Below are 12,171 nucleotides of genomic sequence, written 5' to 3'. Positions count from 1 at the left end.
GCTTTTTAATTCAAAACTTCTAGGATTAGATTATTACAATTTCTACACTGAATAAGCTAAAATTATTGCTGTTTCTTAACATTGCGTTGTACTGTATCTTACAAAGAATATGGAATGTTCATTTATTTTCCAGGCTTTTTTTTTTCCTCTAAAAAAAAAAAAAAATGGTCATTTTTCCATAAATTATTACACAGTTGTCATTTCTGAGAGCTAAGGGTAAAGATGTTATTTTCATTTACAAATTAATATCTTAATTTCCATTTTAAAAATTGCATTTTATATTTCCTGCTATATTATATCCCCAAAACAAAGTATTTATGTTGCAGTATCTTTACTTCTAATACTGTATGTCCTTGTTATTAACAAAAAGTACAGGTGCAAATGCATAAATTAAACCAGCAAAACTAGACATGATCCTATATATTATGTTTGACACTTATGCATAACTAATATTCAGCAAAGCATTCTGTACTAACTGCCGAAGTCTTCACACCCAGAACAGCAAACTACATCATCCCAACTGAAGGGCAACGATGCTGGTATCAGAGCTCTGATATGACAAAGCAAAGTCTTCCAGCCAAACATACAGCAGTAACTTGCTTAGAACTCAGCCTTCAGATGGGTTTAAAGTCATCAACCTAACTAAACAATTTTGGGTTTGTATTACAGTCATGGTTGCCAACTCTACATGTGTGCGTGCATGTATTTACACATACGTACATACATAGAACCTTCTGTCCATCACCTTCACTTCTGTTCAAAGCTGCTTCTGGTGTTGCCAGAAATTTTGCATAAGATGAATGTCAGAGTAGCATACCCCCTGCACAATGCTGACACTCAGTCTGCATCGGTTGACTGGTTCTGCCAACAGCTGCAAAGGTATAAGGAACGGGTTCTTCTGCAACGCTGTAAGAGAGCTATGGTAAGCATGTGTTGCCCTCCCAGGAATAGTGACTTACTCTGCAGTCATACCTACTGCAAGTCTTGGTCTTCAGTAGCCTATGAGTTGGATGATGTCCATCTGCAAGCTGCCATACCCAGGAGAAGTCATCAGGGTGGCTTTTAGAAATTCCCCTTGCCTCAGAGACTGTACATGACTGAATGGTGGTGATTAACTTCAATTATACCTCTCATGTTGTTCAGAAATCTCTAAAGAACCTTTTGATAGCTTATTAAAAAATTAAAAATAAAAACGAAAAGAGACCCATCCCTTGCTATGGCTCAAAACCACGTTTCTGTGGGAATAGCAGAAATCCCCTAATAGAGTTCATCTCCGTCTGTAATCTTGACCTCTAACACATAAAAGCTGTATTTCTTGCAAACATGAAATACACTGTTTAAAGGCAGCCTTTTATAAAAACAAACCATTAACACATTAATTGACTGGCTAGCAAGAAAGGCTACACTGACAAAATTCTTGCTATATACATATTTCCTATCTGCAGCTCTTCTAAAAACAATTTAACAGCATACAAAAGTACATCGTACATGTTTCATTAATACAGTCATGACCCTTTAACATTCAGGTTGTTTTAGCTGATAAAGGATAATACCTGCTTTTGTGTGTTTTCTATCTATGCCATAGCATTATATTAAAAATACTCTAAATAAACTGAATGCCAGAGAGTTTTACAAAATATTTATTTTGAAAAAATCACTCTGTACAAATTTAACATTCTCAACACTGAAGTTTTATAAAAATGCTAACACAGAAAGACTCACATGAAACATTAAACTGATCTTTTCTTAAATTACAAAGGAACAGAATGATTCTAAAGAAGCTATTGTAATTCTAAACATTAAAAAAAGATAGCTTTATAAGATTTTACTTTTTTTAAATCTATTACAATCAAATACATGTATCAGTGGATGACTTTTCCCATCCTTATTATAAACTTCCCCCCCCCCAACACTGTCCACAACTAAACCAAATACCCTAAATGGCTTACACTTTCACTGTACATAGCTTGTGCTGAAAGAAAAACTAGCACAATTTGATCATCTTTTTCTCAGTGCCTAACAAAAAGTTACCTCTATACATTTGGTACAAAATTCTCTTTACAAACCAACTTTGCTCATGTAAATTTCTGAAGCAAACTAAAAGGAAGATTTATATGTGCCTTCAATTTAGCATAATGAAGGGACAGTAAAATTAAGTAAAATTTCCTAAAGTAAAATTCAGTAACTGGGAATACTGTCTTTTTTCTTTTTTTTTTTTTTTTTTTTTTTTTACGTAATTATTGCATAAAAACTTTATATACTGCAGATTAGGAAAGGCAAACCCTAAATCTAGCAGTACTAGTTTCATAGTTCCCATCATAAAATAAGATTTTTTTCTGTACATTTTTAAGTTTCCTCTCTTCATTTTTAGTTATTTGTGAGAGCTGTTGTTGCATATTAAGTAACCTTTTTTAAACAGGAGGAAACATGTCCTCATGAAATTAAAAACAGAAAACTGTCATATTCCTGTAAACACCATTAAAATGAAGACTGACAAAATGCAGTGTGACAGGTAAGCCATGGTCTGAAAAGATTTTTTTTTCACATTTTCTTAACACAATATATGGCTCACACCACAAACAGCAGCAAAGAAAAAGCTATTGAAAATTTCAAGTTACAGCCAGGGGTGCCAGGCAGGATCCATACGACAGAGATTATCCAAGCTATTTGCAGCTGCTACCAGAGTGTTGACTTTGCTTTCTCCTCCTTCAAACTGAGCTAGATTATGAAGTCGAGTCATGATAGCAGTAACAGCTTTTTGAACTAGTGAAACGAGCTGCTGGCTGTCCATATTTTCAGGTTGCCCAGCTGCTGAGAGTGGAGAGGAAGTATCCTCTTGTGTTTTTTTGTGCCATGCAATTATTTCATCCCGTAGCACGGTTTTTAGGATACCATCGACCTATATGAAGGAGAAAAGTCAGACTATTATATTTAATCCAGAGAACCATTAGGGCTTACAGACTTCGAACTAAATTCTAGTCAATAACATTTTGACACTTCTGGTTCCATTTTCCAGTCTCAGGCTTTTCAAGATGACTGTGGCTTCCAACTCTTTTTTTTTTTTTTTTTTCCAACTATTTTTTCTGAAGGTTTTTCTCTTCATAAAAGATCCTAATTATGAAAACACAATACATTGTTCCCTACATAAATAAATTTAAAAAAATCTCAGACATCATATTCAGATCTTCGTACACAAATACAGTCAGTTATATTCCATTTTTAAATGACTCCACTAAATATCACCTCCCCCTCCCCCCAAACACATGCAGAAATCTAGTGATCTAGTGCAAAGATTCAGCTTCTTTTGCAAAGCTGTTTGCCCCCTCTGGCTTCCAATAGTTCAATTATTATATCCTCAGCAAGCACTGCTTTCTGACAAAAAGGGAAAAAATGCTGACTGCATTATTCATGTATGTGTTTTGTTTTGTTTTGTGTTTTTTTCCCCTAACACACACACCTATGCACCAACTCTGTCCTTGGTTGAAAAAACAATGCCTGCAAGAAATCATTTCCTGTTTTTTCCTATCACTGATTTACTGATTAATCTGTCAACTTGAGCTTCTAAAGCAAACTTTGAGGTATCCAGTCTGAGTTAACTTTTCTGTCTGCAAATAACAAATAAGTATTTTATAACACATCTAGATATTAGACCAATAATACACAAACACACATTCAATAGATTTTATAGGCATCTGTAAAAATGGTAAATACAGAAAATGTTAAAGGTATTCCTCTTAAGTCCAGAAGTCAGATAAGCTAACGCAATAATCACCACATACCCAAAATAAGCTGGGCACCCATCACTGTAAGAGAATAAATGCACACCTGTGCTCTGATCTTGTAAATTCAACATGGTAAGTCTAATTGGGCATACATCATTCAGATGTACAAATTACAGACTAAGTCTGCAAACTCATTTACATGTATAGACATGGCTTTTTAAGGTAAAGTGATGAATTATTAAAAAAAATCTAAGCTTTCTGTATTATACATTAAAAAAAATCACTTCAGGATATTTTCCATCTTTTAAAAAGTAACTAGATCATACGATAGCTACAGTACGTTCTGTGCAATGTCTTTCTGGTGCAAATTGCTGCCTAAGTGCAAGATGATTCGTTTTTGGAAAGCATTAGAATTTAAAAGGAAGTTAGACAGTTTCTTTAGAAAGCTACACCCTGCTAAGAGCTAGAATCCATCAAAGCAACAATATATCTTTAGCATTCTGCTCTGCTAACAAAGGGCCAAGACACATCTGTATTCACAGAAGTGTATTATGAAGATTCTAAATGACGTTACATTTGTCATTTAACTATTTACCACTGCCAGAATGTGTAGAGATTTATGAGGCTACGGCCTTGAAACAATCACCCTGTATTAACATGCTTTGACAAAAAGGAAAATAAAAGTACAATTACACCTATCTTCCTCCTGTTCTTTCCAAAAAGGCAAATTGCAATGACTTCAGCTGGCCTTTGCACTGTCCTTGGGTTAAGATTTAAAAACATAAATATGGACTGTTCAATTTCTATCTTAGGAAAGAAAATGGTGTTTAGTTTATCAGTTGATAAATTATATATGTAAATTAAACAACTTTTAAATGTAAACAACTTTTGAAGACATATACAAACCTTAAAGTTTGGCTGTGCAAAGCAGCGAGCTACTGCAATCATAGATGCAGTCAGTGGACCAGACACCCCAATGGTGGTAAGAAATTCAGAAATGTTTGGTGTGAGCCGGAATGGAACTGGACGGTTGGCATCCAAGTCTCCAGTAGCATCGTTAATGTCAAAGCGAAAGTAGGCTACATTTAACTTGCCGGTATCCTGGATTTAAAAGCAAAATGCACAAGAGTAATAAAGAAGCAAATTGTCATTAATGAAGCTAAAAGAAAATACATTTTTTTATACTGTTAGTAGTCAGAATAAAACCAGTTACAACTAATCATTTAAGAATCAGTGCATGATTTAGTATTTTCATTTAGCCTTTTCTATTTAAAAATAAATAAATATTGAAGCTACATTAAAAGTGCTGTATTTGAAACCTAGCTTAAAGAAACAGCTTTTTACTTTCAAACAGTGCTTAAGCAAGAAAAGTTAAAGGCATATACGAAGCTTTTATTCTAAAAGTTAGCATCCAAAAAGTCTGAATATGTATAGACTATTGCATTTAACTAAAGGAATAGATTCTTCTGTGGCCATGTTCTTTAAGGAGTTGTGCAAAGAGACAGATCTTCATTCTCTGAGTGTCTCAACTCCAGGTAAGCATTCTCCATGCATTACTCACTCTGGGTAGAAATTTAAACACCATGGCTGCACAGTGGGGATTAAAGAAACTTAATTGTTATACACAGCATAACCCTCCATGCATTAAAGTGGCATTAAAACTTTAAAATATACCACCTTTGCTCTAGTAAGGTGAAAAGCCTCATTTAAATGTTGGTTTAGAACAGAAAAATCACTATTAATAGGAGTTGTACTTTGACGTGATATTAATGTAAAAAAGAAAATGTTATTTGAAAAAGGGTATTCCCCTTTTAGAAAATGAAGCTCTAGATTTTTATTTTTTATTTTTTAATCTGTTTGGCACAGATATATCTAAAGCAGTATATTTGAAGAAAGACTCAAGAGAGAATTATTGGAACTGTTAATGTACATGACCAGTATCTACTAACAATTTTACAGACTCTGTTCTAAATTACAACCAGAGGGGGTAGAGTTGGCAAAGTGGTCTGCAGTTTAAATTACTACCTACATGATGTCGAATCACATAATCAAATGAAAAACTTACTGAAATACACTGTTAATTATATACGTCAAATTACCATTTTGACTCATTTCAAACGTAGAGTCCAAATTTCCATTTGATCAAAGAAGACAGCATGCATCAAGGACAAAATAGAGCATACCTGGGCAATCTGCAGCATTTCAGGATTGAGTCTATTTAAATGAAAGATGAATTCTGCGAAGCCAATTAGGGCTAACTGAATAGTGAACATCTTTCGAAATGTCCAGTAATCTGTAGCATTGGGGAATGTATGTAAAGCCCACTCCTTAAGCATACTGCGTGGCACCATGTTACTCTGTACTTCTTTAAGTATATCTCTGAGAACCTAAATATGAAAAATATTAGTTGAAAGAGATTATTTTAATGTACTTCTTAGCAACAATTATGCCAAAAGCAACTAAATTCTCTTAACTGCAGTATTCCATTCTAGGAAAACATTTTGAACTTGGAGACTTCTAATCCAAGACCATTTCCCAACTTCCTTGTCAAAATTCACATATTAAGTTCATCCTCTGCATGGCTACAAACTAATCTTCATCTTAAAAGACTGTTTTCTTTTATAAACTGAAAAAGCAACAGAACTGCCATCAGTCTGGTGAAAAAAACTGAGACTGAAAAGTTATGTACTGACTGAAGTATCTCCTATTCAAATCTTTCAAGAAAGTGAGAAGGAAACTAAAGAGACATTCAACCCACAATGCTGCACTTCCTTAGGGCAAGCTATTGGAACATAATACACTTTTTTTTTTTTTTTAGTTTCACTTCAAACTGGATATGCATCTGTCAGCAATAAAACAAAATCCTCTATTTCAAGTCTTAATATATGTGTTTATCCTAATACTTATTTCCAACTTCAGTCATCAATATGCTGAACACTGTACTGAAGGTTATGAGCAGCCTAAATCACATTTTTCACTTTAAAGCACTTAATATCCCCTCACTGAAAGATCCCATTTCCTTATCGAAGGATGTAAATATTACTCAACTCCCAACTGAAAAAGGTTGTTCTGGATCCTACTTTATTTCTATGAATTTCCAAGGCTTTTGGATAAAGTCCTTATGTAAGATAAAATCAAATTGGTTGCTGCTCAGACTAACACATTACTGAGGAAAGCACAGACCAACAGCAGTGATACAGATTCTTTCCATAGCTGGTCTGCAACCACAACAAAAAAAAAGATTAAAACATTACTAATAGCCACAGCTTATTAATCGTTATCAGGTGAAGGTAGTCTGTAGGCAGCACAAAGAGGCAGTTGTTGTAAGTTACGCACACAAATATGAAAACAATTTGATAGCTTTTTTTTAGAAGGTGTTCATCAAACAAAAAGGCATAATGACAAGATTTGAAATTACACATGGGACCTACAAAGACTACAACCTACAACCTGTGTGGTTTATTTGTACCTAGAGTAGTTTACAGAAAAAGGTAAAGAATTTTGATTATACAAAATAGGGAACCACACTGAGTAAAATAATTAGTTTCATGTATTATTACAGCAGAATTACCTCAAAAATACAAAAAGATAAAAGTTGAGATTAGTTTTTGTAAATGAATATTTTGCGATAGTTTTTCCCTTGATGTAAACATAAACAATTTACCAAAATATTTCATTACTGTAGCACAGCCTATCCTAATTAATTAGAAAAAGGAATAGTTAGGGTATGTTCTATTGCACCAGAAAGAATGATAGTCAAACTGACTTCAATTAAATGGCCATTAAAGAGTTTTGTAACCTGAAGGAAAAATGCTCAAAATAGAAACAGATGTTACGTAACACTTCATTTTATTTTGTAACTAAGAAAGCCTGAAAAGATGCTCTAAATAATGTCTGTGATATACTGTGTATCTTCTAATAGTTGTGTTTAAATTGCGATTGAAATTTTATAAAATATTTGCATTAACCTTAAGATAACCATAAAATAAGCTTATTTATCAGAATTTGATGTTTGATAGAGATTACAGAGAGTTGGAATTTTCTATTTTCCAAGTACTGCCATTTATTAGGGTGAGTTTCGTCAGCTCTTTGGCTTGGGTGATATGAATCCAGTATAAACATTACAAGAACAAGTGGAAGCCTGCATCACATACCATACTGTAACTGCTTATGTAAAATAGCAATTCTGTTTCCCATGTTATCAATTATTTCTAAAGCACTACACAAAAGGGTCTAAAAGCAATCAATCCCTCATCTGTTTTCAGCTGCAGTTATCCAAAACAACCTGAAGTGGAACAAATACAGCTTTTTTTTTTTTGAAGCTTTCAAAAATAATCTAAAATACTAATGAGCTATAAGAGCTCCCAAAAATACATGAAGTAAAAACACAAACAAACAGATTCAAACCACCACCTCTGTGTGATGTATTTGTCACGTATCTAATGGGGCAGCATTGGACACCATGTAGCAGAGCTCTCAAGAAAAGATCTTGAGTGCAACTCATTAAATACTCCCATACCTGATGGCTAGCCTGAGTCCCCCGTGCTTGGACCGTTGCCAGCCTGTCGTAGTACCGAGAAATGGGGTTGTCGTGCTCAATGCCCTTCTTGGCACAGCGCTGCTTATAGATCTCCACCAGGGACAGAGATGAGGGATTGTCTTCAACCAAACGCATCTGTGGAGAAACTGCTACAACCCGGGGGACTAGGAGTGGTTTGAGGAAGGATGGGGGGGGGGGGGGAAAACAAAGCAACACAAAACAAAACAGTTAATTTATAACCCAAGTACTCAGGAGAGAATTAGCATGCAACTATCAGTACTGCTGCAATAATCAACTGAAGTGTATCAAGAGAAAAATTTTTATTACTACATTCATAACTAATTCACAAGCTCAGTTAAAAAGAAAGCAAATACAATTATTTTAATACTGAATAGAAACATCTCAACTACATTAGGAGAGAAAAAAAATGAGCACTCATTCTTCCTGCTTCTCTCTGGCTGCACAGAAGAGAGTAATACTTCACTCAAATGCAAACAGGGGGGTTGTGATTTCACGCACTAGCATCATTGCAATAAAAATTAGTCTTAAGAGCAAAACTTTTAACGTCGGTACAGTGTTCAAAGCAATTCATAAAAACTTGAGGAAAAAAATCTAAATACTGCTAAGGAATAGATGCCTAAGTGACAATGCTTGAAAATAACTGAGGGAAAACAAAGAAAAATGTTCAATAACAAGAAAATTTAAGCCGCTGAGCTTTTACTTCAGGAGCTGTAAGCCTGCAAAAGCCCTATTTGCACTTTCATGGTGCTTCACAGACATAGCATTCTTATGAGTCTTATGTGCGCGGAAGAACTGCACCTATGCCCAGAAAGACAAAGCCTCTTCCATGGCCAGCTTTTCCAGTTACACTACAGTTGTACTGTTTGACAGTGACCTCCGGATACCAACAAACCTGTTCTCTCATTTCCCTCAGAATTTGTAATAATTAAGCTCTGGAATAGAGGAGAAAATTGTTTAAATATCTTTAAGTTGTTTGATGCAATTTCTTCGATCTTAAAGAAAAAAATACATTCCAGAGAAAGAAGGGGTGTTAATGAGCTATTTCTTCTGGTCTGCTTCCATTAACCTCTGGCAGCAGAGAAATGAATGTTCTTCAGGTTCTTTTAAGTAGTATCAAACTACAAAGTACAGAATTATTTCCAAAGAGAACATAGTTTAAAAACAGCTCTGTGAAGAAAAACATGTTGCTTCCATAATCATGTTATATAGATAATATATTTCGGTGTCAGTGGCCTTTTTAAAAATCGTATCTTTCAAGATTGTATCTACTATATTTCTCTTAATTTGGCCTTGAAATGATGTAAAAGCATCTTCACCTATAGAGAGATGCTTTATTTACCTTTTGATAAAGGAATTCTTTCACCTGTATCTTCTAGTCTTTTTAAGGTTGGATCGCAATTACTCATTTCTAGCTCTGTCAGCACAACTTGCATCATCTGGCCACCTAAGTTCTTGACAGCAAGTTCATGTCAATAGATACAATGAGCACAAAAATAAAGACTGGTAAAACTACAGCTTTTAAACATTAGATCTAGTTTTCTGTTTGTTTTGTTTGTGTTGTTTTTTTTTGTTTTTTTTTTTAATGAAGAGGTTGATGGCAAAGTAGAAGCATGTTTAGTATCTTTGATTAAAGTTTTCACTATCCATAATGTATTTTCTGCTCACCAGCTAAAGATTATTAGAACTGAGTAATGCAACGTACAGAATTTGTTTACATGAAGCTAATAAGTAATTCAATGACCTTCTGAAATGAAAGCTGTTTATATATTTATATGAAGTTATTACACAGCTATAAGCTGGAACTTGCCAAAAGCTTTAATATCTGGAAAACATGAAAGTTTAACTGTTTTAAGGCATTCACATTAGTATTTAAATCACAAGTAGATCAAGTATGTTGCTAAGGGAAGACTCTGCTTTTCATTCCATGAATGAATTATTTATAACACATGAAAAAGCCAAGATGCACAAGGAAAAAGAAAGAATTAAGATTGTGTGTTCAGCACTTGTTCACCATTTCTGCTTTGAAATTGTTAAATATGTAACCTTTTATTACATGAGTATTTTGGCAATTCATACACTTAGATCATATTGGAGCATCCCTCAACTCTCCCTATTAAAGCCTATCTAACATTAGGTTTATTGATTCTGTTATGTTCAAGCATTGCCAGGTGGTGCTGTTGGCAAAGTGAACCCTCCAAACTGAGTAGCCTTGTACAGAATCACAAAAGTACACTTAACAGAAGGCCTGCGTCCAGTATCTAGAATATGAATTGATTTTATTTGGCAACAACCAACCGGCCAATATATTGCAGTTTATTTCCCTAAAATAAACATCACCATGTATAGACAAAGTTATTTCAAACATTATAAAAACATGTTCCCAATGGGAGAACTCAGAAACTATGTATCAAATTCAAAGCACTAAAAAAAAAAATTCTGTATTACATGGAAGAAGTAAAAGAAATTCAATATTCAATTATCACAAAGCGGGGAGAAAAATGTTTGTTCTGTCCAGTCCAAACCATCTGTAAATGCTTGCTCTGAAGTACACATACCCATTTCCTCCGCAGTGAGCATGCCTCTGCCTTATATACCTGTGAATTTACCTTGTAAATATCCAAAACCTTCAGTATCAGTGACTAGTAGCTGTCAAAAACCTCTAGCAATTACATTCTTTGAGTACAATATATATTTTAAAAAGATTAAAATCTCCCTTTTCAGTACCTGTAAAAAACAGATGTCTTTTTGTGGTTTCCTTCCTTTTCTCTAAGCAAGGGTTTAAAAGGCGAAGGAGCTGTAATACCCGCTCTTCTCTACGAGACTCTGTCAGGCAAGCATCATTCATTACCAGATACGGGTAAATTTTTCCATTGTGGCCTCGGATATAGAGTCTTCTGGCTGCGGTATTGTGTTTCTGAACTATCTCCACTCTGGGCATAAACCTATTCAAGAAGAAAGGGAGATTAGAACCCCCAAACCTCTCTCTTTTAATAACAAATAACAATGTTAAAAAAAAAAAAAAAAAACACAAACACACAACCCAGTAACAACAGCAGAAAAAGCAAACAAAAACCCCACCACAGCACAAAGAAATAAGACAGCACAACTGTATTACAAGGTACAATTTTGTTATCCAGTTAACCCAAGGTTTCTATTATGTTGTAAAATATATATATATTATTATTATTATTATTATTATTATTTTTTCCCCCCCAAGACAACAGTTCTTGAGCAAAATTAATCCTTAGATCAGATCTTGATCACCGTTTTAAAGAGCAGTTCCTCTGTGGACTACAACAGAATAAACACTCACAACTTATATCAACATAAACCCAAATGTAATCGTCACGTGCAGTACAGCAGCATAGTGAAGCAATGCAAAATTACCAAAGGAGGATAAAGAAAAAATTCAAGTTATTATACCCAAAACTGTGACTCCATATATGTACTTTAAATACCTGAAATACACATAATATCTACTTTCTCAGGACAGATAGTTGAAGAACATTTACATTTTCTTCTCCACTGCAGAACTACAACTACCCCTTCTCACCAGTTTTAGTTTACCTTGCTATCTTGATGTAGTAATGTGTTGGCTTTGGCATAAGGAATTCTCCAGGTATCTCTACTTCTGCTGTTTGTGCTGAAAAATTACTTAGAAAGCGGCACTTTTCCTCTATGAGGAAGAACTTTGGAAGCTGTTTAGTTTTTGCCTCCAGAATTTTAATCCACTTCTTCAGTTTCGAGATAAGATTATGAAGTTTCATTGATCCTGGCACACTGAAGTCAAAGTCTAAAAGAAAATATATACATACATCCTTAGCACTTTAAATTCCATATAGTGTATTTAACTATTGACTGCGTGACATTCACACTTTAAAGGAGATT

General features: G+C 34.3%; 1 protein-coding gene across 11 annotated transcripts in view; it reads right to left on the bottom strand.

The window, feature by feature from the left end:
* Positions 1 to 1,624: 1,624 nt before the first annotated feature.
* The window catches only part of TRRAP (transformation/transcription domain associated protein), a 92,616-nt gene continuing 82,069 nt past the window's right edge, over positions 1,625 to 12,171 (bottom strand). For all 11 annotated transcript variants that reach the window (XM_072023766.1, XM_072023774.1, XM_072023765.1 and 8 more), the window contains 6 exons: positions 11,851 to 12,076; positions 11,008 to 11,225; positions 8,242 to 8,426; positions 5,906 to 6,109; positions 4,629 to 4,823; positions 1,625 to 2,899 (listed from right to left, as the gene is read on the bottom strand). In XM_072023766.1, the coding sequence (XP_071879867.1) occupies positions 2,615 to 2,899; positions 4,629 to 4,823; positions 5,906 to 6,109; positions 8,242 to 8,426; positions 11,008 to 11,225; positions 11,851 to 12,076 (1,313 nt within the window). In that variant the 3' untranslated portion in view covers positions 1,625 to 2,614. The remainder of the gene's footprint in view (positions 2,900 to 4,628; positions 4,824 to 5,905; positions 6,110 to 8,241; positions 8,427 to 11,007; positions 11,226 to 11,850; positions 12,077 to 12,171) is intronic.

This window comes from Anas platyrhynchos, chromosome 15, assembly GCF_047663525.1.
Source record: "Anas platyrhynchos isolate ZD024472 breed Pekin duck chromosome 15, IASCAAS_PekinDuck_T2T, whole genome shotgun sequence".
Taxonomy (NCBI): Eukaryota; Metazoa; Chordata; class Aves; order Anseriformes; family Anatidae; genus Anas; species Anas platyrhynchos.
The sequence above is the reverse complement of the archived record's forward strand: the minus strand, read 5'-3'. Positions and strand labels throughout refer to the sequence as shown.